The following is a 27587-nucleotide window of genomic DNA, read 5'->3' as shown; positions in this document are numbered from 1 at the left end:
GATATTAAACTTCGACATGAACCGTGACGCTGTTTGATAGTAAATATAGTTGTTTACGGTGGAGTGGGACGCGGGGGCGTGTTCTCTCATCACATTATCGGCTCCATCCATCACCGTCAGCGAGCCATAGACACACCGAGCTGTAAAGATGGCGGCCGGTTCTGGGGCTGCAAGCGGCCACGGAGCCCGTGGATCCAGCGCGGCTATGGAAGCGTCTCTGGACCGCAAGTTTCAAGGAGTATCCAACACCATGGAGGCCATACAAGGACTTTCCAACTGGTGCATTGAAAACAAGAAGAACCACCACCTTATCGTTCGCCACTGGATGAAGTGGCTCAAGAAATGTGAGTAGCTAGCAATGTCGCCGAAGCTAACCCACTAGCGTGCGCACTTTCAGCTAAGTCACATTAAATTTCTGAGCAGCTTGGGACATTCCACTGACGCTGCTTGTGGTGGTGTATTAGCGAAACACGACGCGAGTCAGTGCGTCATAATATAATATTGGTTTACCTCCTTAGGTCGTTAATTAGTCACATCTTTGAAATGCAACACTGACGTTATCACTACTCGAAATAGCCACTAATGCAGCTAAGCTAATGCTAACACCCCCCACAGCTAGCCATGTTTACAGCAGGGCCTCGCTGGGTGCACGGTCATCGAAAAAAGCAACAACTCGATTCTGCACTTTTGTGATAAATTGTCACGCACGACACTGCTCATCTGAAACAACGAACTCTGACTCTGAGAGAAATGCGTTCACAGCGTGTTGTGTTAGATTCAGCGTAAGCTTCAGTCGGTGCTTTGCAGTTTGATGTGTGTGGTGCATGATTGATTTTGTCATGAAGCAGCTCATTCAATCGAAGTCAAGGTGAAGTCCAAAGTAGTCTTCAAATCTTTTTTCCCAACGCGTTAGAAGATCGGAAGGTGATCAAGAGAGAAGCTTGTGTGTGTAAACCCAGCCTCAGTTTAATGTCGTATCGTCATCTGCTGATGCATCTAGCAGGAGCTCTGACACCAAAACCCTGAATATGAAGCGTTTGCTTAAACTTTAATTCAATTTTATTTCGTAAACGACAATAAGTAGCAATATAAATAATAATCAATGGTGCAGGTGCAAATAGCCAAGTAAATGTTCTCAAGAATTGTACTTCATTTAAATTTAATTGTAGTAGTGTCTACATTTTATTACCTTGATGTAGTTTTACCCCCCAGCAGATTAGGAGACATTTTAGTACTTTTTATTCCACTACATGTTTTGGTTACAAGAGGCACTTTGCATTATGGAGATAATAGTAAACACAATCAACAGATTCATCATACTATTAAGGTTCTTGTCCATTGGGGGAAATGTATAAGCTACTTAACAGAATATTGAGTAAAATTTATAATATTTAATCAATTATTTTACCTCCAGCAACAATACAAGTGATACACACTATTTTAATATGTGATACATGTTATTCTACAATCCTGAGTGGCTTTTGTTCTTTCAAATATTGTTTGATGCTGAAACGTTTTTGTTATTAGTAAAAGTTTGAATGGTAAATGTAAGATCTCAGTACCCCTTCTACCTCTGGAAAGTAGTTTAAGTTCATAATTAATGTGATTTTAATCACTTGGGAGTCACTGTGTTGTAACAGGTATTCAAATAAATCCCAGTTAGTGGAACTAATGTAGGTTATTTATAATATAAATATAAATATAATAATATAATATAATATAAATATATAATATATAAATATATTATAAATATATAATATTTATAATATAGTTGTTTGAATGTACTATTAGTTCAATATTTTTGTTATTGCTGATATATCCAAATTTAGTATATTTTGCACCAAATTAACTGTTACTAAGTTTATATTTACTGTATCACAGGTTTGTCTGAAAAAGTAGCAACTGCATTTGTTGGAATAAACAATGCACCTAGAGCTGCAACTGACAATCATTGGATTAATCTGTTGATTGTTTATCTGCTCTGGGTTCTATGGTTTTGTGACTTTTAGATGCTGCACTTAAAACACTGCAATTGTGGTAAGAGGGGATATGTATGTTCATTTATTAAATTAGCAGTAATCACTGGTTGGAGCTTTTCATTGGGATCAATATTTACTGTATTTTTGACAATATCGTAGAAGAACAATAATCGTCCAGGGATGAAGACTGTGAAAGGAGATGTGTTCGAAACTTTCCAGCTTTAAATTTCAGCAGGATTTATGTCATTGTTGAGTGTGTTGTAGAAATGTATGACTTCTTCGTCATTATTGCTTCTGAGTGGATTGAAGGTAATGAGGGTTAGTGAACTGCACTGCGGTTATCATCTGCAATGTCATCAGCATATCTTCACTTTTTTATACAGTGAAATCGTGAGTTAGCTTTATGGCTTAGTTTAACAGGATACAGTGTTTCTGAAGTTGGTTATTTTTGCACTATAGTTTAAATGTAGAAATGTCCAGTTTACTCAGAATGAGCCGGACACTTCTAGGCATTCATCATCTCAGTTCTTAAATATGCATTAAGCAGTGTTAAGAAACTTAAAACAATATTTGTCCAATAGGTATTTCTTTGTAAGTTCATTGCTTTTTAAAAGTATCCCACATGTTTCTCCTGATAAAGTTTGGTGTGTAAGCCTTGATGTTGACGAATAAAGGATGACATATAATGTTAAGAGAGGGAAGTTGGTAGCATACAAAACAAATGTTGGATTTTTCTGCTGGTTTTCAGTTTCAAAAGAAAATTCTTATTTACGTAGGGGCTGCTTTGGTTTCCCATATTTGTTTGGATAGAATTTCCTCTGGTGGAGTAATGTTTAGTCTGATGAAACGTTGGCTGGTAAATACCTAGTCAATGTTTAGGAATAATGATTTAAAAAAAAAAAAAGTTCTGTGTCTCAAAGCGGATACTTCAGTTAATGGACTTCAGTGTGGAACAATGTGAACACATCATATTACCATCTCTATGATCTCAAGCCTCTGTGCTGGAATTGGTAAAGTTGAAATATCCATTAAGGAGTTTCCGGTTAAATAGCCAGTGTCTGTTAAGTCATCATGTGGCTACGGCCATCAAGAAAATTCCCAACCTCCAGCAGTGACCTCAAAACAATGAATGACAAAAGCGTATGCTGACAACATGTAACAGACTGCTGTGCACTGGCTAAGCCATTGTTTTCTGATGTAGAGCAGCGACAAGTAACCGAGAGCCGATCTGCCATCATCATTTATTGCCACAGGGTCTTTCTAGGCTATATAATGTTGGTCCTGTGTCAGAAAATGCTCTATAAATGTCCCATAAAGTATAAAGTTGATACATTTTGTTAGTCCATGCCAATCAGTTTCCAGTCAAGACTACAGTTGTTTTCTTTTGTCCGACCTGGTAGGGAGATATAAGTTCATTTAATAACTCCACCAAGCAGGTTTTGTTTACACCCATGTCTGTTTGTTGGTTTATTTGTTTGCAGGATTACGCACAAATTTGGTGGAGGAATAGGGAATTTTTGGTGTGGATTAAGGGGAGAATTTTTTCACTTTCATAGTATTGTTTGGCCTTGGTGCAGGCTTGTACCTTACTATGAGCTATTTTAGCTTCAGAAGTCGATTCCATTTTTTATTGCAGATTTTGGTTTAATTATTAGCTCAGAAAAGAGACGGAAAAGCTTCTCATGTGTGGATGAGTGTCAGAAATTATGTAAATATCTGCAGCATGCCCTCATACTCCAGGCATTTCCGGAATATTTTTTAGAATAAGTTGTGTTTGTGTAAACTAGAGGTGCAACAGTCATAGCTTTGTCAATGCTCCGTTAACAAGCTCAATTGATTGATAATCTAACGAGGCCCTGCGATGTTAATTACATGGAATGATAAAAAAGAAGATTCCGTATCATTCCTGTAATGTTACCTATGTAGATGACATTTAAAAATAGTCAACCTATAATGTACAGCATAGGTTCATGTTGATTGGACTGATTGAATGGAATTTAGGATCATCTATAACACACATAATCAGAACTTTATATCACTTGAATTACCACTCGATTTCATGTGTCAGACAACAAGTATCAGACAATCCATGTATTTCACTGAATTAAATCAAATGCAAATAATTTTTCATGATGGAATAAGAGATATTCTAGCAGCTATTAACAAACAGATAAGACGTTTGTATTACAGAGGAAGTCTGTTATTTAATTTGACAGCTGCAATGTTTGGTTCTTAAGTCATGCTACAAAAAATTACTTATTCCGTTATATTTATAGCATTTGCTATGCATGTGTAATTTTGGTGAAGAAAGCCTTTTTTTTCAAAAGGCACTAGCGTTAGGGCTGCTCGATTATGGAAAAAATCATAATCACGATTATTTTGGAAAATATCAAAATCACGATTATTAACATGTGCCCTTATTCTGAAATCTATGCTTTATTTTTCTAATCACTTCCTGTTCTGGAAACACCGATGACGGCTGCGTGTCTTATTCCTCCGTGAAACCGGGATATCGGTGCCCGGTTATTCAAACCTTTAATGATTGCAACATTAACACTCTCTGACCGAGTGACCGGCGCGGAGAAATGCGGGTCCGGTCTGACCGGTCTGAACAGCTAGGCGGCAGCGCGCTTGAGAATAGCGGTGCGCGGCCGCTACATGGTCTGCTGCTGCCCTCCCTGCTTTTCCACTCGCGCTGTTTTTTTCACCGCCGATCACCACACACACAACTCCCCTCCTTCACTTTACTGCTGCTTGAGAGTGAGAGCCAGTCAGCTGGGCCGCTGAATGCTTTGGAGGAAGGACTGAATTGCGCATGTGCATCTCTTTCGAATGCCAGATAATCGTTTCAACTCGATTATAGTAGTTTGGAGATCGTTTGACCCCATAATCGTAATCACGATCGAGCAGCCCTAACTAGCGTTGCAATTGCATTTCACACTTGTAAAAAGAAAGAATCACTGTGAGATTTTTAGACTTTTTCCAGTTTGTAATGTAGGAGAGAGCAGAGAAAGAGAGAAAATGAATTATTTGAAAGCGCAATGATCATTCACAAATGACACAAACCCTTGGACTGAATGAGACATCGCCCATGTGAGGCTTTTGGAAATTGTGGCACTTTTTTTGTCTCAAACAATGGAAGCTACTTGATGATTTTGATGAGGCATTAATGTTGTCTTTTAGAATAACAGATGCTGTGACGTCAGCTAAAATGTGACATAGTAAAATTAAAAGGCAATATTTTCTTCCCGGAATTCAAAGAACATGATCCAATGCTTGTGCTTATTGGCTGTATTTGAATTCTGGTCAAATCTGGTATACTGAGCTGTTTAAGGGATCATTAAGATATGATAGGGTCCTTGCCATTGTATATCTTTTGATGGCAATGGATCCCTAATGCTAAAGTGAGGTGACCATGGAAACCGATTGTCTGTTTTTACTGGTTTGTTTTATTTCAGTTGTCAATCTTCTGTTAATCTTTTTTTATTCTGTAATTTAATCTGATGTTTAAAGGCTTTTGTATGAAACCCAGCTGACATAAAGACAGTTATCATTGAGTTGAGGAGTCATGGAACTGAAACACTGATAATAACATTCATTATGTTGTAACATGATACAGGAAGATTGTATCATGAAACTTCCGTCTGAATGTGTCACATTAATCTTTTGTGGTAATCTCAATCAAGTAAATAGTTTGGTTTGCTTATTAGTTCAGGACAGATAATAACCCAGAGAAAACAGATTCCATTTGCACATTCAAGTCAGCAGTGTGGGAAAGTTTTGGGGACCTAGTAGTTTAGAAATATAGGTCTGAACTGAACTGTTGATTTGTTACACCTGACTTATTGTGGCATGTTATTGCCACCCTTGCCATATAATGCAGGAACCACTCCATATAAGTCTAATTGGTCTTATCAATATTAAGATTTACCGATAGATTTTATAACGAGATGACTCTTGTTGGTGATCTATGATTATTTTGATAGTTAAGCCTTGCATTTTCATTGAAATAAACAATAAAGCAAGGTTTCAGTGTTTCTATTTAAATATAGATGTACTTAATAGAACTTAAAGGTTGATTAACTAATATTCCTCTGCTCTGCTTCCTGCAGCAGTTCTGAAAACACTATTCAGCAAATGCCGTGCTTGTTGTGGACATGTCCTTCTGCATTACATTCACCTTGTTTAACAACTTTTCATCGCAGACCAATTTTTCTTGTAAATCAGCAGCAGTGGTGGGTAAAGCAAACAAATCTGTCCACGTGCTATAAAATGTTTTCCTCCGAATTTTGAGGGATTTATATCTGGTTTAGGAAAACACCCACTCAAGCCACCCCAATGAAATTAAAAAAAGCAAACACATTTCTTTCTCATTCATCGCCACATTTTTTTGACACAGCCTGGGCAAAAGACTTTTTTTTTTTTTTAGGCTAGCTTTATTTCTAAATCGTACCTGCATTTAAAATACCCACGAGTAAAGGACACTCGCAGACATGTCAGACACAGGCATGGGGAGACGGAGGAAGAGGTGGGGCGTTTTTAACAAACCTCCCTGGCTGCAAAAGAGCCAATTTGCAGTTTACGTCATATGCATCTTAACCAGTCCGGTATCAGGACAGAGTAATATACAGTCTTTATTTAATACCGTCTTGGTTTGTCTTCTTTTTTCAGCTGATAACACCCATCGCTTGAATCTCTTCTACCTTGCCAATGATGTGATACAAAACTGCAAAAGAAAGAACGCCATTGTCTTCCGTTCATCCTTCGCGGAGGTCCTACCTAATGCGGTTCTGCTTATTAAGTAAGTAGTCAGGGTTGGTGTTTACCTCCGTTATTAACCATTTGTTAGAAGTCTTTGTTCCTTTTTAAACAACAAAGATTCTGATATCCAAATCTGCTCATCTTGTACATGTTGTCATGTTATGTCATCATTTTTCCACGTCAGGGATTTAAAGGTCCGAAGGTCGGTGGAGAGGATCCTAACAATTTGGGAGCAGAGGAGTGTGTATTCCGAGGAGCTCATCACCCAGCTCAAAACCAACTTGACCAAAAAGGAAAAGGACAGAGAGAAGCAGAAGCAGAAGGGAAAGGAGAAGGAAAAGGAGAAGGAGAAGGAAAAGGAAAAGGAAAAAGAAAAAGAGGCTCCACCTGCAAATAGTCAGTTTGTCATCATGTCAATCAAATCTAAAAGTGCAGTTGTCTTAAGTTGCATCCAACTAATGTTAGATGGTGAATTATTTCCAGAAGCAACTGTCAGTGTGTATAACATTTAAATTTTGCTTTTATTTTTAGCCTCGGCTACCAACAAAGCTGCACTCAAGTCCAAGATTGTAGCCGAGTTCACAGTAAGTTTTTTGTTGTGTTAAATAGCTTTGTCTTGCATATTGTATATTGTCGACCGTTGCTCTGTAAAACTGAATTTTCTCCTCTTCTATAGCCTCACTCCTTTGTGGAACAGTTGTCGCAATACAAGAGAGCAGTGGCCGAAGAGGAACTCAAGGAGAAGCAGCTGGCAGCTCTCAGGCTGGATGTCTGCAGCACAGAGGCCCTCAAGAGACTTAAAGGTCGGATGTCACCGAGCTTATTTCTGCATCAACATGCACTCATTGTCCTTTGCACTTTGTCTTAAGTCCCAAACACAACTGACTCTTAAAGTGCCCCCCTCTTCATGACATGTGATAAGACATTACTCATTTGTAGGGGAGGTATAGATGTAGTCTGTGGGATTTCTGCTAATGTTTCTTCAGTAGAAAGTTGTTTCTTGCAGTTCACTGTTAACCCTCAAGATTACCATAGTATCAAGTATTTGAGTTTTAACTGATGTTGTTGATTCAGTACCTAATGTTTATCCTGATGTAAACCACAAGGACACTCGCATACCTGGTGCATTTTTAGGTTTTAGACTATATTATACTACTATATACTTATTGGGAGGCAAAACGTATAGAAATTACTTTGGGGAAAGGGTGGTACAGAAGTAAAGGAACTTATGTCAGTAGAATCATTTTACATAATTTTGTTTTGTATTAAACCTTTGCTTGTCAATTTCTCCTGCTGCAGACAAGGCAGGAGGGAACAAGTTCGCAAAGGACGTTGAGGACGGCAGTTTAAAGCTGCAGGAGTTTGTCAGCTTCCTGGACCAAGAGTTGGTAACAGGGCCTCCCCTGCTGGAAGCTTTGGGAAATGCAGACATATTCTACGAGATGCAGTACAAGGAGGTTAAGATTGTGGCCAATGTGAGTGAGGTGTCGAATTTTGACCTAGACTATTATTGTAATGATATGATTCCTTTATTACTTTGTAAGGAAAGTTTGGTGAATTGATCCTAGAAACAACTAAATGTTACAATAGATGTTCAATTAGACGTTATTTTCTTATCTCTTTTTTAATTCTGTTTCTTTTACTTTCTTTCTCTGTTCAGGCATACAATGCCTTTGCCAACCGTGTGGCCAGTCTCAAAAGGAAATTGGATTCCCTCAAGTCGACTCTACCTGGACCTGACGACTCCCCCATGCCCTCTCCATCAGAAGATGCCCCCTCCCCGACAGGCTCCGACTCGCCCTTCCTGGGACAGGTGGCTACCAGAGCCCAGGTGGATCCAGAGCTGGACGGCAAAGCAATGGATGAAGGAGAAATGCATAATGACAACAGAGACATGGAGGACATGGATATGTCTGATGAAGAATCTGATGCTGCCACAGCAGGTTAGTGGCTGCAGAGTGTTTTAGGTGTAAGGTTGCAGTTTAAAAAAATCTATTCAGATCCAGGCTGCCCTGTTGTAGGGTTGTGATTTAGTTTTTAAACCATATCCGCTCTTTTTGCATTCTTGTCCTCAACAGATGAGAAGAAAGAAAAGGCATCTGCTGCTGTTTCCAAGGCTATGAAGTCTGATTTGGCCCCAAAGCTTCCAACTACACCTACAAAGGCTGCTAAGACGAACGCTAACACAGCTGCTGTTACTACGACTACAATGACTCCCACCTCTGCCTCTGCTCAGAGTGCTCCCACCAGCCCACTGGGAGTCAACCTGGCAAAGGTCGACTTAGGAAAGATCACCTCCATTCTCAACTCCCTCACGTCTGCTATGAAGAATACAGGTTTGTTTGGGTTTGGGACAAGATGGTAAATTAATGATCAATATTTATTTAACAATTCTCCTGGGAGTAATTGTGAGTTACATTCACGGTCAAGTTCTGATAGACACACACACTGACATTTCTGTAAGAACAATGTATTTTATTCTTTGGAAGTTATTGGTTGTTACGGTTTTTGAGCAGAAGTAATGGCAAATACGATACATTAAATATATTATAAAGTAAATACCCAATGTGTGATTCAACCCAGTTGATATGCAGTGAGATTCAACACATTACAACTTTATATGATATGATGCAATTATGTGGTACAAATAGCTTGATTCTGTGCCCCCCCTCCCCCCTCTTTAATGAGAAGAAGAAAGAAAATTATCACTGCATGGTGTAGTGCTTTGCAGGATTACAGCTATAAGATTTTAGTTTAGAGCTTCAAATATTCTGTCTCTCTGTCCTTGACTGTCTATTAGCAGCTAGTTCGTCACCTCGGCCGTCTCCTGGAACTCCCACCACCCCGTCTATCCAATCAGCAGCCTCCAAAGTGACCCCTTCTAGCCCTGCCCTGGCCAGCATCTTGTCACGTGTTGACATCACACCTGAAGGCATACTCAATGCTCTCTCTAAAACAAACACACAAGGTAAGATTTACAAATGCTGCTTGTATTTTAAATTAAAGATGATATACAATTATCTAATCTGTCCCCCTTTGCTCCAACTTGTTACAGGTTTGTCCTCTCTCCTGCAAAGTGTGACAAACACTGCCTCAGCTCCTCCCACCAGAACCTCCCCCGAGTCTTCAACAGTTAAAACCCCACTCAGCCCAACGACCCCAAAAACAAAACCCAGTCTGGGGAACAGCCTCAAACGTGACGCATCTGGAAGAACCAGAGAAACATGGGAAAAAGAGAGAGAGCTGTCCCCTCCTCCACCCCCTCCCCCTCGTCCCACAGTTCCTTCTGTCTCTCCCCCCAGCCTAGAATCGAAAATCAATAGTTTCTTGCAGGGTAATCCAGGTTTTAGTCTTGCTCTAGGTGATGTCAGTCCCGATGGGGTGGAGGGGACTCCAGTTAGAGATGAGGCAGCTGGAACCCCCACACAGGATGAGATCATGGACACGCCTGGGAGTGTGCCAGAATCTCTAGGGTCTTCTGTAGGTCATAACCTCTCACCCACGGCCTACCGCAAGGATCCCTGGGATGCTGTGATCACCCCGTCAGGAGGCAACAGCGATGGAGAGTTCCTGAGCTCCTCTTCTTCCCGATATGGAGCTGGGAAAAAGAACAGCACAAAATTGAAGGAGGATGAAGCGATGAATATAAGGAGGCAGGTCTCCTCCTCCCCCAGTAATGACATGACGGGTAAGAAAGAGGGACAACACAACCAGTTAAGGATGATGGGCCTCAACAGAGCAGGAGAGAGGAGACTCTCTTCAGGCTCTCGTAAGACGAGCACTGGCTCAGATGACGGAAGTCTGAGTGGAAAAAGAGAAGACAATGGGAAAGAGTCTGCAGGCAGGGATAGGAAAGAGGGTCAGTATCATCGTATTGAGACACTAGTATCCCCCTGCACGGAAGGAGCACCTATCCAAACTCTGAGCTACTCTAATCGCCCCCTTGCTGGAGAGCGCATCAAGACGGTAGAGAGCATCCGCGTGATTGGCCGGGGCTCTCGGCGAGGAGGAGGAGGGGCTGGCGGCCGGGCAGGAGGAGCGATGTGGTATGAAGAGGAAGAATACATGGAAGCTCAGCCCCCCTCACCCCGCACTGGCCCACCTCCTCCTAACATTGGCCAGGGAGGCGCAGAGGACATGAACCCCTCCATGCCACCTCCTCACCCACAACTCCTCCTCCCTCATCTTCACCCGCCTCCGGGCCATCCTCATCCTCACCCACACCTCCCTCCCCAAGCTCACTTCCAAATGCCCTACCACACGGACCCTCCACCGTCACACCACCACCACCACCAGCATCTTCCTCCTCCATCCTCTTTCTTCAGCAATCCTCCACCAATCCCCCGACCCCCTCCCCCCCCTTTACCACAGCACAGTTCCTTGCCCTCTGCAGTCATGGTGGGAGGAGTGTTGGTACCCCTTGACCGTCCCCTATCTCTTCCTCCCCAAATCAGACCTGACGGTGTTGAGCGAGGCGGAATAGGGAGCAGAGGAAACAAAGGTGGTCCTCCACCCCTCATGACATCATTGCTAGGTGAGCCCCATAAGATGCCCCGCCCTGGCACCGTTAAAGAGCCTTTTTTCCCACGCCATGCACCCCCTCTTCACCGCCCAGGCACCCCTGGTGTCCCTCCACCTTTACTGGGCAGAGTGAAGGAGCCACTCAATCTACCTCTTCCACCCCGCTCTCCCTCCTCCACATCATCCACGACCTCTCCCTCCACGCCTAATTCCCCTGCAGTCGACTCTGCCCCTGGTCGTCTCCCTTCTCAGTCCGCTGCCCCCCCTCTCCAGAAACCCCCTACTAGTCCTCCACCTCAGCCCCGCAACCAAACCTCGAACCCCGTCCCCCTCCTCAACTTGCCCACTTCTCGGCCCCCAAACCTTTCAGGTCACATGTCACAGAGACCTCTGCTGCGAGGCCGTACACCCCCTCACCACCACAACCAAGATCACCACATGGGAGGATTTCGTGGGGGAAAGCGGCAGGGTCCTCCATTCACAGGTGGTCCTTTCCATCATGGGCAGAAGAGACCCTTCCTACCCCCGCGCTACTGAAGTGGTCATCTATAACAAGCTGAATGAAGTGCAAGCCACACATCTAGCAGCGCAGTGTGTGTGTTAGCCCCACTGGTATGAGCCCAGATATCTTTACTCTGTTAATAAGCTTAATACTACCTTGAGTCATGTGTAAATAATTGATTAAATTGTCATGCTTCAGCTCCGTAGGCAGCCTCCTTAAACTGTACAGCTAAGAGTTCAAGCTAGTGTTGTGTATCAACCCTCAATCTGTCCCTTCTTACCATTTCTCCATACACAATAGAAAGTAGTTTCATTAGGTTCAAGAGTGACATAACAATAGGAATGATACAGATAGTTGAAGCAGAAATTAAACTATACCTAGAAATGTTCTACCTGTGTGAATTTTGAGTTACACTACCTGAGAGCGAGTCGGAGAGTGAAAAGGAATGGTTGTCGTGAGATACAGAGGAAAAGAAACGAGAAGCAATAGTTTGATTAATTGAGCGTATTTGTTTTCTTTTTGAGAGTTGGTTGAGAAGATCTGTTCGCAAAAATGAAGCTACAACCAACTTAGCCTGTCATAAATACTGGAAAAGGGAGGAAATGTTACCTGGCTCTGTCCAAATGTAAAAAAAAAATGTCCAGGTACATGCACTCTAATGCAAATTTCTCATATTTGTTTTATTGGTACATGAAACTGACCTATCAAGATGACATCTGGTTCACAGTGAATCATTTCATGACTGGCCCCACTGACTTCATTGAGCCTCTGCTGATTTCCTGACAGCGACAGCAGGACTCCAGGAAGTTTGTTACTGAAGCATAGAAGCCATTTGCCCATTTCCAGTCTTTATGCTACGCTAAGCAACTTTTATCACCAGCTTCATATTTGAAAGACGGATTTATCCCCCCAAAAAACTAATCAGAGTTTCAAAAATGTCAAACTATTGCTTTTAAAATGTTTGATCGAAACGATGAATGTTGGTTTGAAAGTTATCTTCTCTTCCGTGTGAGTGCGTCTATTTGTCTGAAAAAAAGGTACTTCTCATTTGAAGTAATGAGATTTGTGTCGCAGTTGAGGTTAACACTTGTTCACATTTCCAGAGAACCTGCTGTAAATAATATTCTTCTCCTGCTAAAACCTTTTTCACCTTTCTATTTCTCCCACTGTATATTTCTAAGCTTGTAAATATAAAAAAGAAACTGAGATGATGCAGCTTTTTCTCTTCAAGCTCTTGTTTCTGGCTAGAGGAGAATGTCCACCTCTCATGCACCTCTCGTCTTTACTGTGATTGAGGCCTTGGATAAGCTTTTAGCTCCCGAAGAATTTCTCTGCAGTTATCTGTCGCGCCTTTCTGTTCTTCCTTTTTGAAAACCACCACGCAGAAGAGGAGGGTGAAGATAATTCTGTTTTTTATTTCTAACATTAATGTCTGCCTGTGCGCGCTTCAAGTTAGACTCGAGTCATCAAGATACTCCGTAGAGGATGGCGGTTGGGGGGGGACTTCAGGTTGGACCACACTCTTGCTTGGCTTCAACATGTACTGACTTGAATAAAATCCAGAGTTTCAATTCAACTGGGGGGGAGGTATTTTATTTGGTCACTAGTAGTCTTGAATTGCGCTGTTTTAGTTTAACTGCGCTTTAGGGCTGTATTTTCTGCCTGTTCACCGAGAAACTTTTCATTAACCTACACAGCTGCTGCCATTTCCATTATTATTTTGTTTGCGCTTTTTTGTGTTTTGTTTTGTTTTTCTTCTCTAGATAGTTCTGGTAGCTCCCACATGAAATTACATTTGAGCCAGTTAGGATTGTTTTGAAAATGGTTTCTTTAAATATTTCAGTTTTGGCCCCCTCCTTCTGTTTTATTTCTTTGCTACTTTCATGCTTTCGCCCCAAAATCCCCTTGTGCTCACATGGCTTCGCCCAAAAACACTCAAACGCGAGTCAGCACGACATCAGCAGCTTTCTTATACAGGAGCTGTTGCCGTGATGCTGCTCTCTGCCCTGCACTGATGTGGTGCATCTACACAGTGAGAGGTGCAGGCTGAGTGTTTCTGTCCAAGCCTCATATCTCCAGAGTTAGTCTGATCATGGAGTGTGTGTGTGTGTGTGTCGCGTCTCCTTTGCTCATTCACAAGTTGACCTGAAAGTACAACTTCACCGACACACAATGGGCATCTGCAGATGTTCCCATGTAAAGCTGGTAAACCGATACATTATAAAAATGTAACAACAAAGTCACCACAGTGTCGGCACATCCTCTGAGATCTTTTACTGAATGTCACAGAAAGTCTGTTACTACTCAATGTAAACTTTTCTGTCTTCTCTGCAGTCACAATCCAACCTCTAATTATCAAGCACCCTTAGTTTGGTGTGTGCACAGAAAAATAGATGAACTGTTAAACATCTTTATGCTCACTCAGCACCTTCTGAAGACTTGCATTGCTCTTGTAAATAACATCTTTACGTTTTCTCCTCAAGACAAGTTTGTTTGAAAATGACTTAAGATGTGTGTCAGTGTATATTGAGAAGTTGCTATTACTGCTGTTCTCATCAATGATGCTATATCACTGGTCTTCAAGTGTCCAATCCTTTCTGGTGTGATGCACACATTCCGCAGCAGTATTTTGACACTGTTAAAATATGCATACATCCTTTTTTTACAGAACACATGACAGTATTATACAGGAGAGTTGTTTGTTTTTGTGTTTTTTGTTTTATTATTAGTGCTTTAATGGGTGATTTCCGTCTATCCTCACACATTTAATATATCTGTAATTTTGTTTGTGTTACTGACTGTAAGCAGTCGGTGCTCTGTCTAAATTTGTCATGGGAGGTATTTTGCTGTTTTGGACAACTATTTTCTTTTGCAAAGACCTCAACTAACTTTTTTCTCTCACTACCTCCGTTTGTGGTTTCCACTAAACATTTGCACACCACAATACACACAGTTGATGGGAATCCATATTTTCTGGGAATGTAATTCCAAATTTGTTGCAACACTACTGATGCCAGTTTTAAACCACAGCAATACTCATTATCACACAGGCTCTATTAGCTTAACTTTGCAGCCATGACCTCGGTCACAATTTCAAAGAATAACAAGCAGTGGCTGTGTAGCTACATCTAAATGTAGTATTAAATTAATATGACACAAGGATGAATCTCCTGAATGCATTCATGCATCAAGTCAGCTAAACTGGACATATGGACATGTTTTATTGCGGCCTTCATGCCTGTGTAGTGTTGTTAATCGTACATACAAACTGGTGCTTACATACTTCTGCTGTATTTGCACCACAAGGCCAAACTACCAGCTCTTCTTTTCATGCAGATCTGTTTTCACTTGATAAGATGTAGCTGGCTTATATTATAATATAGGGTATATGTACATGTATGTACATCCAGCTTCATATAAACGTGGACATGGTCACCCTAGTCACCGATTTTAAATTCACAAAGGGTTTATGAAAAGTTGGGCAAAACGGCAGTAAAATGATCTCGGTTTGGTCGGATGAAAATTCATTGATAGCCGTCTGAATACATGGTGTTTATCGTTAAAGGCTTAAATAGACTGTGTCATTGAAAAAAGGGATTCGTCTCCTCACATGCATTCCATGCACTTTACTATGAAGAGGGACCATACCATTCCTCAGTGTTGTAGCTCCCCCAAGTGGCATTTCAATGGTAACTTCAGCTCTTTGGTCAGTGTTCATTATGTACAGTCAAACTGTTACTATGGCACCACCAGAACATGACACTGAGCTGTTAACGTGCTGCTGAGTTATTGCAGATCATTTGGAAGAAATTTGGTTACAAACTTAATTCAGTTATTTCATTGATAACTTAAATACTCAAGCAGTACAGATTTATGTTATATTCCACATTTGATTACTTTTCCACTTTGCTGAAGGGGGGGGGAGGGTAAATTATTTAATTAATTGAAGGGTGGAGATGTAGATGGTACGTTTATAATTGCGTTCAGTTTGTTTTTTTCCAATTATTGATCCACAATCCACCAATTCTTAGGTTGTGTGCAGCTCTGTCATGGAGCTCAGGGCGCCCAGTGTTCTGTGTGTGTTGTGTGTCTGTGGTCACACGCTAGAGGATCAGTGAACTACAGACACGGTTCATGTGGTTGTGTGGGCGCTGTTTGTGTGAAAGGACACTATATTGAATCCAGTGTAAAGCTCCTGTTCTGACTCTTAATGTGCACATCTCGGTTTCTCGCTACCAGCTGCAGATGTTTCGCTTCATCCACATGTGTAGCTACTCTGTGGAGGCGCGCTCTGGTCTAGACCGTAAACACTCGGGACCGCGCACGCTGGTTCATGGCGGCGTCACGGGTTTTCCGTACTGACGTCACCGCTGCTTTTCGACTTCCGGTTTAATGGCCGCTTGCGATGGATGCAATGTCGAAGATTTGGAAATGAACGTTTGCGTGTAGACTTGTGTGTTTGTGTGTTTGCGTGTGTGCGGGTGTGATGGCGGTGACACAGCTGTTACAGCTGTTTGTCTGTCGACCGGCAGCTCGTGCGACACTCCGCGTGCACAGGAGGTACAGCCAGGTGCGCGTGCTTGTTATAACAGCAGTACAGTAGCCACAGCTAATGTTAGCATCTGCAGTGTTTGTGTGTGTGTGTGTGTAGATGTTCTCTGTGCAGATTGTGTTGTGCCAACCAAACTACCCTGTTAAATACCATCTAACTAGAATTGGTGTTAAATTTACATTGTTCTTATTCTTGTTGTTCAGATATAGTTTAATTTCTGTAATTCTCTGTAGCTGCAGTTCAGCTGAACTCACCAGTCAAATGACAACAGACTAAATCTATTTGGATTGTTGGATTTATTTTCTGTTTTGATTTAGTTTCATATGATTTCAAATTAAATATCTTTGGAACAGAGCTGGGCCATAGGGACACAATTATATCATGATAAAACATTTTATATCAGTTGATTATATTATAACTATAATTTTCACATTTCTATTTAGGATTAGAGACAGATTGTTTTGTTCCTGAAGTTTGTGGTTTTCATCTCTTTATGAGCTGAGACTGACAAACACTTGATAAACTTAATATTTGATAAACCATCCCACTGTGCTCTATATATATATATATATATATATACACATTTTTGTTATATTACTTTTAATGAAAACTATATGGATGATTATTGATGTTAATATTGTCTTATTGTCCATAAGTCCGATCCATTGATTGAGCAGAGGATGTGACCTTGGGCTCTGTGAAACTGAGAAAGACTTTCTCTGCTTTCAAACCTTATTGTGACAAAACAAATAATCCTTTAATAGATAAAGTGTCAGATTCATCATCAATTAACCTTAATATGCAATAAACTACTGTGTTCGACATGAGATAAATAAACCCATCCGCACCTTAAGCTTTTTTCAAATTAAAAATATTTTAATTTTGGCTAAATGCCTCCAAACTGGTCATTGGGACTTGGCTCTCAGTACTACACACAATTCAATGTTAACAAGGAGTTAGTGATAAAACAGAGGAAAATCAAGCTGATGTGTAAAGATGTCATTCATTGGTTTTTGTTTAATACATGGTTTTTCTTCCATTAATTTGGATATTGCCACAATACAGCTATTAAAGTGAGGAAAACATGAAGCTTTTAGAACACTGTCATACTGTTCATACTGATGTATAAAAATACATTTCAAAGCCAGTTTATCATGTCTGCAGTCTAATACGATAGCCAATTAGAAAATCGTCATCATTCATCATTGTTCCAATTCAGTTTTGATTGAAACTGTTCTACTGAGGAGTTCCCTAAAGTGTTGGAGGACTCACTTTAGAGGTTTTTTTAATAGGTTTGCATTTATCCAACAGGTTGTTCTAACATTAGATCCACACTCTGTGTTAGTGAGAGAAATATGTGACTTAAACTATTGGTAAGGGTCAAAGTTAATGAGGGAAAACGAGACTTGTGTGCATAATTCACTCTGCTCCAATACTACAATAATACAAATGCTCTCATTTTATAACAATACAGCATATAACCTTAGGTTAAATTTGTTATTACATTTTTGTCATAGTGAAAATTGCTTTTTACTCATGATGTATACATCTATTCTGCCACCTGTATATAGAACCTGCTTTTCTGCTCCTCTCCTGTCTCTTTTTGTCTTGGTCTATGTCTCTTCCTTTCCACAGCTTTGGACACTTATCTCTCTCTCTCTCTCTCTCCAGCTGCAGGTGTCGCCAGTTGTATCGGAGCGACTGCAGGTCTTCGAGTCGCTCATTGAGAAACGAGGCATTAAGAAGAGGGTTGAAGCTTCAGAGAAACCCCTCAGCATTCGATTGGCTGACGGCCGCACGGTGAAGGGAAAGGCAGGAGTGACCACACCTCTCTTTGTTGCTCAGAGTGTCCGGTAAATACACTGCTCGTGCAGGAAAGTTAAATTGTCATATTTATTAAAGCTGTTGTGTTGTAACAGTGTTGTTGCATGTGATTACTGCAGGGTGAAGGGCGCACTGGTGAGTAAGGTGAATGGGGAGCTGTGGGAGCTTGGACAACCCCTAGAGGCAGACTGCGAACTACACCTTCTGGGGTTTGACACAGTAGAGGGAAAACAGGTAATCCCACCTTTTTGCTTAAGGTGGAACTTATTATCCTAAAGTATTTCACCGTATTCAGTTGGAAGTGTCCCTGTAAAAACACATGAGGTGCACTTAAAATATAGGAGCCGTAAAAGACAACCATGCCACTGAATTTTTATCATTATATTCTAATTAATATAATTATGAAAGGAGTAGTTAAGAAATGTGCACAGTTTGCACCCGGATGGCCACTCACATATTTGCCATTTACAGCATATCTACTGTGCACCACCCTCTCTTTGTCAGGCAGCATGGAGGACAGCAGCCTGTGTCCTTGGCAGCGTGTTGGAGGGGGTCTTTGATGCCGAGGTTTGCAGAGAAGGAGCGTCAGAGCTTGGGTTTTACTGTGACCATCTGAAAGATAAGAGGTGAGCTATTCATGTGAATATTTCTGATATTTTTCTTTTTGCAACATGCTTCCTAATATCAGGCTCTTCATAGATTTAACATTAGTAGAATACTATACGAATAACTGACCGATACAAAAGTAATGGTTGTTGTTTTCAATAACATTTAGTTTATTTTCCTTGAAGCGGTTGATTAACAAGTGGTCTGTTGTTTTCTTATTGCTGTGCTGCTCTGACTCATTTTGCCCTGCAGGGATTAGTTAATCGCACACAAACATACACAACCCCTTTCCTCCCCCATAATCACGTTGTCTCTCCTTAGTTGTGTCGTCCTGCTGCAGTTTGAGATAATTTACCTGAATCTGTTTTCACCTGCAGTGCCTTGTCTCTACATGATGTGGAGGACAGATGTAAGGAAGCGGCAGCTCTCAAACTCCCTCTGTCCAGATTGGAGCTGAATGCGGACGAGGTGCGAGAGCTCTTCCAGGTCGGTGATACAAAAGTACCAATACACACGTATTACATCACACAGTTTGACTCCTGCCTGTTCTGTCAGTTTCATCTATATGGTTTAGGCCTTTTGTGTTGTGTTGCTTGCTTCATTCTAGAAATGTAAATTTTTAGTTTACATTATATTAGTTGCTAGTGAATAGTTGATTAGGAATGTGACTCCTTCTGGCGTATGTATGGCATGAGGTATATATTATTAATGTTTATCATGGGCTGGTCTATGAGGAAAAAAGTAGAGGTCAGTGGATAAGATCTAGTGACATCTAGTGGTGAAGTGGCATTTTGCAGCTGCACACCCCTCACCCTTCCCACCTCCCCGTCCCACCACACCCTCCCCTTCCAAACATGGAAGAGAACCTGTGGCAGCCTTCACTTTTCATAAAAACTCAAAAGGGGTTTAGTTTGTCCAGTTTAGACTACCGTTAAAAGCATGGCAGCCTCCGTAGAGAGGAACCTCCCCCAATGTAAATATAAAGTGTTTAAATATAAAGGCTGATTCTAGGGTAAAGAAAACAACAGTTCGTGAAAACTAGACACTGGTGAAAACCTCACTTGGATTATTTTCATATAATGTTTTTTGCCAGTAGATCCCTTTCACATAAAGATTTACACACTGGACCTGTATTTTTTGCATGTTGCTTTGCTCTATACATGTAGCAGCTTGTGTTTTTCTATGTTGTCCAAGATGATGTGAGTAGTAGTGATTATAAAGACAATCTCTGTGGACAAGTCTCCTGCAGCTCTGCTCTCCATATACAAATGTAGTAATAAAGGAATTTGTGTTTGTTTTTTGTTGTTGTTATAGAGCAGTAATTTGAGACTGCAGCTTGTTGAGGAGCAGATGAATGGCCCCACCGTCGCAGTATACAGGCATGTAATATACACAATCACACATACTTTCTAGTACTTCTGTCTTAGTGAGGACACTCATCGGCATAATACTTTCCCCATTCGCTCACCCTAGCTGTATTCATTGTAACGCTAAACCTTACCTAACCCTAAAAGTTGTAACCTTTTAAACAGCCCTGAGGACAGATCAAATTGTCATCACTCCTTAAGGTCTATGCTCAAAATTGTCATCACGAGATATCTGTACCTGATGTTGACTCACTTGTGTCCATGTTTTCTAAATTGAATGAAATGTCTAAACCTGTTTCTTTTTCTCTTTGTGACAGATGTGGAGACAGCATCGGGCTCTGCACCGGCCCCCTCCTCCCAAATACCGGCTTCCTCAAGGCCTTCAAGATGCTCCAGGTGTGTGTGTGTGTGTGTGTGTGTGTGTGTGTGTGTGTGTGTGTGTGTGTGTGTGTGTGTGTGTGTGTGTGTGTGTGTGTGTGTGTGTGTGTGTGTGTGTGTGTGTGTGTGTGTGTGTGTGTGTGTGTGTGTGTGTGTGTGTAATTGCTGGTCCTTCACTTTGTGTGTTCTCACATCTTTTTACCTTGAATATTTACTGCACAACTTCTTTCATATTTGCCTCATGCATCAGCTGTTTTATCACATTTCAGCTTGTGGTTTGTTGGCCAGAGCCTCTTTTCTGCTTTTTCTAAAGAATCTTTTTTGATTGAAACAATATTCACAGAACCAACGATGCAGGGTTAACCTCATTTAGTCTATAAAAACCTGTTGTATTTGGGCCCATTTGGCACCGACCATCCTGTGGGACCCACGCTGGCTAAATGGAATTTTCCTTGTCTTTATTGATCCAGACAGAGAGAGAGAGAGAGAAAGAGAGGTGTTTCCATACTGGGCTTTGACTGGGTAGACTGGAATTTCATGGCAGTCAGGCTGGAAATACAGTATCAGCAGCAGGATGTTGTGTTTGTCAGAGCCCAGTTTCCTGTTCTATGCTCTTACAAACACACTGGCATCAACCAGAAGTGCTTTCACAGTCACTCTCTCTATCAACCTCTTTGTTCACGCAGTATTCTCTCTCTCTCTCTCTGTAACATGGCAGCTGTCGCCCGTCACCCTGGCCAATCAGACGGAGTCTTCAGGTTTGATGCGTCTGTTTGGTGTTGCCTTTCCGGGAGAGAAGGACAAAGCTGAATGGGAGGCGGAGCAGGAGGAGGCGAGGAGGAGGGACCACAGGCGCATCGGAACGGTAAAACAAAGTCTTAATATGGAGAATTGAATAAATCAAGATGAAGAGAGAGAAGTGGAAATCTTATGTTGAAAGTTGTGTAATCCGGTCATAAATGTCTTGTGTACATGATTCTGCACAGGACCAGGAGCTGTTCTTCTTCAATGACGTCAGTCCAGGCAGTTGCTTCTTCCTGCCGAAAGGAGCCCACATCTACAACAGACTCACTGACTTCATTAAGGTGAACACACAGACGTCACTGTGCACTCACTAGTGTCATTAAGGAGAAATATGACAAAACACATATATATCCACTTGCAAAATGGTTGACAAAGGAAAAAAAGACAAGACTGATAACAGTGTTAGACCGGACGTAGAAATGCACCCATGTTATGTTATGGCTGTTGGAGATAATAAATCACATACAGTATAGTTCTGAGAGAAAAAGTGAGAGTGTAGTTGTTTGGAGAGAAGCAGTAGAGCTTCCAAATCCTCGGTAAGAAACCTACAAACCTTAGGAGGTGCATTGAGGTATCCTCATATTCAGATGATAAATACAATTCATTTTTTAAGCCTTATTAAGCTAATAACAAAGGGCAGTGTTGCAACATTTAGTTCCACTGACAATCATATCCAGTATAAACCTCGATTTAACCACCATATATTGTGTCATGTCATGTAACCTGCATCTGAGTCGCTGCTCCGAAAATACCTTAACAAAGATCTGTCTTCGCTTTTGTGTAAACTGATGAACACAGTTTTCAATAACATAAAGTCAGAGTAGACCTATGGTAGAACTACTGCTGTGATACAAGCTGTATTTGAGACAAATCCCTCCTGGACTTGTCCCTGTTCAACATTTCCCCGCAGCCTTCCGATTAAATCCTAAAACCACTTTTAATTAACTGAAACTTGATCGCCCTGTTAAGCACCAATAACCAAAACGTCCTTCAATGGGTTTATAGTGTAATAACATCCATTTGAACAGAATGAGTTTCACACACACACACTCATGCATTAACATGTGCTGTGTTGATTGTGTCCTGAGGATAAACATGTTCACATAAGTCGTCAGGATATTGCTCTCGTTAGTCTGCGATTATTACTAGTGTGACCGCCTGACTCTGTCCTGCACTCATCGTCGCTCATTGTCCATCCTGACATCTCACAGAGTGAATACCAAAGGCGAGGCTTTACCGAAGTCATGACCCCCACTCTGTACAGCACTGCATTATGGGAACGCTCGGGCCACTGGGAGCACTACAGCGAGAACATGTTTACTGTGACGTCAGAGGGCTCTCAGACCTACGCTCTCAAACCCATGAACTGCCCTGCACACTGGTGAACACACACACACACACACATTCCTGTACTGAAGTGTTATTACAGAGACTTCGCAGTGGCTGATTCTCCTTTGTTATTGTTAGTCTCATGTTCGAGCAGCGAGTCCGCTCGTGGAGGGAGCTTCCTCTGCGATGGGCTGATTTCGGGGCGCTGCATCGTAATGAACTCTCCGGCGCACTGGGAGGTCTCACTCGTGTTCGCCGGTTCTGCCAGGACGATGCTCACATCTTCTGCACACCTGAGCAGGTACACCGAAACACACACAAACACGGATCTGTGTCAGATTCCCCATCTCTCGACGACCACACACTTGCTGAAGTGCAGCAACTAGGATAGAAGCTGTAAATGGGACACATGTGGAACCATATCACAGTGATTAGATGGGCTGCACAAATAACTGCAGACATTCCTGGAGGCCTTAGCCCAGATGAATGAAGCTCTTTGTGCTGTTTAAACATTACACCTCCATATGTGTATCTCTGCAATCTGTGTAATCCTGATCCCCTACAGAGAGACCTCGAACGTTCCCATGATACTGATTGTGCGGCTCCAGTTCCTTGGTTTGCGTCCTGATCTTCACAGATAACACTCACATGATAATCACTACTATGGATACTAATCCAATGGAACATTTAGAGCATTACAGTAAATATAGTTAGTACAAACCAGTGTAGCGCCTGTTTTAAACCTGCCTGTTTGGAATGGGCTGTTTTCTTGGCCTGTGGTAATGCTGGTTGCAGCTTTCTTTCTGAAGTAAAGACCGACAGTGAGTCCATGTTACCCTGAAGCTGCGCCCCAGCTGCTGCACAAAGAGCTCTTCACCTGTTTGTTCAAAGTTCAGTCAAGTTTGAGTCAGTTGTTGTTGCTGCAGAGGGCTAGAAGCCTGTTTATTCAAATATGATTAATATTGAACATATTGCATTTCTTTATTGCACTAAATCTGACACAGCATTTCCTTGGTCCGTTGAAACTATACATGCAAAGTGAGAAGCCGATGAGATGTATGGTCCAAGATATGTGATCCACAGACAGAGATTTCCATAAATGGTGGAAAGATGAACACAATCCTCGACTCCTGTGCCCGAGCCCCTTATTTTGTATTATTAATTCCTCCTCGTTGTTTGTGCTTTTGTTGTATTCTTTCTTCCCAGCTGGAAGAAGAGATTGTGGCCAGTTTGGACTTTGTGAGGAGTGTATATCAAGTGTTTGGGTTTTCTTTCCACTGCCTCCTGTCTACTCGTCCCACGCCGTGCCTCGGGGAGCCTGAACAGTGGGACAGTGCTGAGCAGGTAAACGCAAAACATTCTCACACACTTATCATCTTGTGCTCGGCCAAAGCACAAGCTTAGTCCTAGAGAGGAGCCAAGTTAATCGCAGGGACAGGAAAAAAGATCTTATTTAAACAAAACAACATGGTTTAATAAGATCTACTTAACCAATCAGTGAAGCGAGTGGTACTTTGCAGTAGAGCGCTGCTCTGTGTCAGGCTGCTGGGTAGATGTATATCTTTACGTCCCCACAGATGTCTTTTAAATTGGCACAGAGGCAATTAAAGCTGATTCAATTGAGTTTAATTGGACATTATGGTCATACAGTACACACACTCACAGACACACACACACAACCAAGCAGGATCTACATGACAATCATTTTATGTATTTAACATTTTCTATTGGGCCGACTCAATTGCTGGGCTTCATGTTCTGTGTGTGTGTTTGTGTGAGCAGCAGCTGGAGAGGAGTCTGCAGCACTTTGGTGAACGTTGGGAGTTGAATCAAGGAGACGGAGCCTTCTACGGACCAAAGGTCAGTGGAAAGGGAATCATGCTGGAAAGGAAACTGATTTACACACAAAATTTAAAAGTAAAAATCATCAGCCAAACACCTTTTGTTCATCATCTCATTTTATTCTCTTAATCCTAAAAGTTCAAATCTGTGAACTATATTCAAGAATTAAATGGGTTGATTGACACCCCTCCTACTCGTGTCTGTTAAGTACTGTTTGGTGGTCAACTTTTATATTAGCATTCATAAAAAGTGTAAAAACGACACATTGCAAGCAAAAATGTTCAATCTAAATGATGCTGTTCCCTCCCTGCTAGTCTGCTGTAATATCCTTCAAAATGCAAAAGTGATTGTTGTTCACAAAATGAAATATGAAGCACTTTTTGTTTCAAACTTAAATTGGTAAATTTGAGCATACTGTTCATTTTTTTAGAAGTAATTCCGATTCAACATTAGTCAGACAAGAAGTCAATATGCTCCAGGCCAATGGAAGTAAATCAAGTCAGGGTGGGGACGCACAAGAACATGCTCGGTTAAAATAAGCAAATCTTCCTCTAAGTCATGTTGATAGAATTTCATAGACCAAATTTGCTATTAGCAGCTTGTCTCGGCAACGCATTTGTTTTCATGTCTGTACAGAATAAACGTGGTTTGTCACCGGCAGCGTCTCAGAGAACTAGATCTTGGCTGAAAAAGAGAAACAAAGCCTGAAACTATAAACACTGTTTCTTCTTAGATTGACATTCAGATCAGAGATGCCATTGGCCGACAACACCAGTGTGCCACGATCCAGTTGGACTTCCAGCTGCCAATCAGATTTGATCTTCATTACGTCGGGTGAGTCAAATTTCAGCACTTGGCCCTGAGTCTTTACACATTCCTACATGTGCAGAGTTTTAAATCCTTGCTCTCGTACAATGTGCTGGTCTGTTTGATAAAACCTCATGTTTGTCTCTCAAGTCTAACGTCTTAGGGGCCTAATTCCATTATGAAAGGTTTGACTTTTATCGAATTTGGTTTAGACGATCAGACTCCATGTTTCTGTCTTCAACGCCGTTTAACCTCTTATTTGTTTGCCCTCCTCCCCTCATTAGTCTGCTGTATGTAAAAGTGTATTTTATCACACAGTTTAGCAGAGATCAACAAGGATACAAATATTTGTAATTGCAACTACTAGTGTCATGACACAGCACATTTTGTGAGGAAACAACTTTATGCTGGACATGATCGCCTCTTCTTAGTTAATCCAGCAAACACATAAGAGTTAAATTTGCTTCACATCGATGCAGAAATTATAATAAATCCCTCTGATTTATTGTTTTTCTAAGTCTTACAAAGTTACCTAATAACCTCAGAGATACTAAAAGAAAACAAAAACTGTATAATGGTCGTCAAACAATCTCAGCTGACATTGGGCGAGAGGCAGATTACAAACAACCATTCAAACATACATTTTTACTTACATACAGAGAGAGATTCCTGGGATTCTTATAAGATATCACCCAAGCTTCACTGGCTCGTTCAAACTTTTTCTTCTCTCTCTCAGGCGAGACGGACAATCGCACAGACCAGTGATGATCCACAGAGCGGTGCTGGGATCCCTGGAGAGGATGATCGCTATACTGGCTGAAAACTTTGGAGGGAAATGGTGAGAAATGACAACAATCACATTAAGTCGGATGCATTTGTTTTTTGCTCTTATGACGCTCGCTGTAACCCAACTCATCACCTCTGTCTTACCCTCGTCTAGGCCACTGTGGTTGTCGCCGGCGCAGGTCACAGTTATTCCTGTAGGGGGCAACAATGCGTCATACGCCAAGCAGGTCAGTGTATGATGAAGATTTCATGAGCTGAGGAAAACACGTTCTCGCTGTCATCATTCATTTGTCCTTTAAAATGTGATAAGCACGTTACAGAGATAAAACCTTTATAGAAGCATCTCTCCCTCGCCTGTTAAGGTGGTCCGGCAGTTCCGTGAGGCTGGCTTCATGGCTGATATCAGTGACGATGAGGGAGCCACCTTAAACAAGAAGATCCGCTCGGCTCAGCTGGCTCAGTACAACTACATATTTGGTAAAGATGAAAGCTGAGGCTACACACTGAAGCCTGCCACTGTTGTTCTTTAATCTACTACACAAACTCCAACTGCTCATTCATTACTTTTCAAGTTATCATACTTAATTATGACTACAGGCATTTTCTGTGTTTTTCTACCCAGTGGTGGGTGATAAGGAGAGTGAGAGCGGAACAGTGAGTGTGAGGAGCAGACGGGGTAAACAGCTTGGGAGGAGGCCAACGGAGGAGGTGCTGACGTCCCTCACTCAGCTACGAGACACGAGGAGCAACGTAGACGAGTTCTGAGGAAAATGTTTAGGAAATAATGAGCCGCTAATGATATTAATGTTTGTTTTACTTGTTAAATCTGTTGCACTCAAGGTTTGTCTGAAGATCCGTCTGAATTTTATAATAAAGTCGTATTATTAATCTTACGTGCACGTTCTCTCATTGTTGATTTGCCCTCTAATGGCATTCGCTGATAATTCTGTGTTCTAAAAAAGGACAGAAGAGATTAAAGACTATTAAAAGATCATTATCAGTCTAATGCAAACATTACTCAGCTTCAGATGTTCAGTTAAGGCCATTAAATATGCAAACGTCCCTCTTACGTAAGCGTGTGTCATGATTTCAGAATAGAAGAGCTGGCATACCTTTAAAAGACTGGAAGAGAGGGAGGACACGGAGGGGGATTTGACTAAAATAGGAGCGGGAGCAGCCGTGTCAGGGCTGTGTGTTTCCATGTGTGTTTAGTGGAAACAGGCAAGTCAAGGTAAAGGTCAAAGGGATTGGACATTTTTTCCTCTTTAATTGAGTGGGAGCAGCAGGACGGAAAAGACATCAGTCACAACAGTGACACAGAGGCAGAGGGAGTAGCGGCTCTGAAGGAATAAACCGAACAAAGGGAAACTGCCTCAACTAAGTTGATTGTGAAACAGGTGGAGAGGAGTGTGTGTTTAGTTCCAGAGAGGAAAAGGTGACGCAGGTTCATGATGGAGCCTCCGCTGAACACGGGTCACCTCGGATTGACAGTTGTCAATCAAGCCCAGATTTAAAGCCAAACTACAACA

At 41.6% G+C, this 27587-nt stretch overlaps 1 protein-coding gene across 3 annotated transcripts; it reads left to right on the top strand.

Annotated features, from left to right (window-relative positions):
- Nucleotides 1-132: 132 nt before the first annotated feature.
- Nucleotides 133-26951, top strand: tars2 (threonyl-tRNA synthetase 2, mitochondrial). Of its 3 annotated transcripts, XM_053432490.1 has the most exons (18): nucleotides 16139-16333; nucleotides 17987-18168; nucleotides 18259-18373; nucleotides 18644-18765; nucleotides 19123-19231; nucleotides 20060-20124; nucleotides 20430-20508; nucleotides 21209-21355; nucleotides 21477-21575; nucleotides 22506-22675; nucleotides 22762-22924; nucleotides 23830-23967; nucleotides 24406-24483; nucleotides 25199-25299; nucleotides 26009-26110; nucleotides 26213-26285; nucleotides 26421-26535; nucleotides 26681-26951. In XM_053432490.1, the coding sequence occupies exons 1-18, from the start codon at nucleotides 16250-16252 to the stop codon at nucleotides 26821-26823; spliced, it is 2085 nt and encodes a 694-aa protein (XP_053288465.1). In that variant the 5' UTR covers nucleotides 16139-16249; the 3' UTR covers nucleotides 26824-26951. The 3 variants fall into 3 exon arrangements, 1 of the variants encoding a protein (XP_053288465.1); XR_008339864.1 differs by lacking the exons at nucleotides 16139-16333; nucleotides 18259-18373; nucleotides 18644-18765; ... (12 more) ...; nucleotides 26421-26535; nucleotides 26681-26951 and adding exons at nucleotides 133-344; nucleotides 6651-6780; nucleotides 6925-7136; ... (5 more) ...; nucleotides 9544-9708; nucleotides 9796-11873 and having other exon boundaries at nucleotides 17987-18127; XR_008339863.1 differs by lacking the exons at nucleotides 16139-16333; nucleotides 18259-18373; nucleotides 18644-18765; ... (12 more) ...; nucleotides 26421-26535; nucleotides 26681-26951 and adding exons at nucleotides 133-344; nucleotides 6651-6780; nucleotides 6925-7136; ... (5 more) ...; nucleotides 9541-9708; nucleotides 9796-11873 and having other exon boundaries at nucleotides 17987-18127.
- Nucleotides 26952-27587: the final 636 nt, after the last annotated feature.

This window comes from Pleuronectes platessa, chromosome 10 (genome assembly GCF_947347685.1).
Source record: "Pleuronectes platessa chromosome 10, fPlePla1.1, whole genome shotgun sequence".
Taxonomy (NCBI): domain Eukaryota; kingdom Metazoa; phylum Chordata; class Actinopteri; order Pleuronectiformes; family Pleuronectidae; genus Pleuronectes; species Pleuronectes platessa.
This window is presented reverse-complemented; position numbering and strand designations above follow the sequence as displayed.

Bases quoted from the DNA above. Each gene is read 5' to 3' on its own strand.
- tars2 (XM_053432490.1), top strand. From the start codon at position 16,250: ATGGCGGTGACACAGCTGTTACAGCTGTTTGTCTGTCGACCGGCAGCT. The intron at 18,374-18,643 runs GTAATCCCACCT...TCTCTTTGTCAG, and splicing joins ACACAGTAGAGGGAAAACAG to GCAGCATGGAGGACAGCAGC. The intron at 24,484-25,198 runs GTCAGTGGAAAG...GTTTCTTCTTAG, and splicing joins GAGCCTTCTACGGACCAAAG to ATTGACATTCAGATCAGAGA.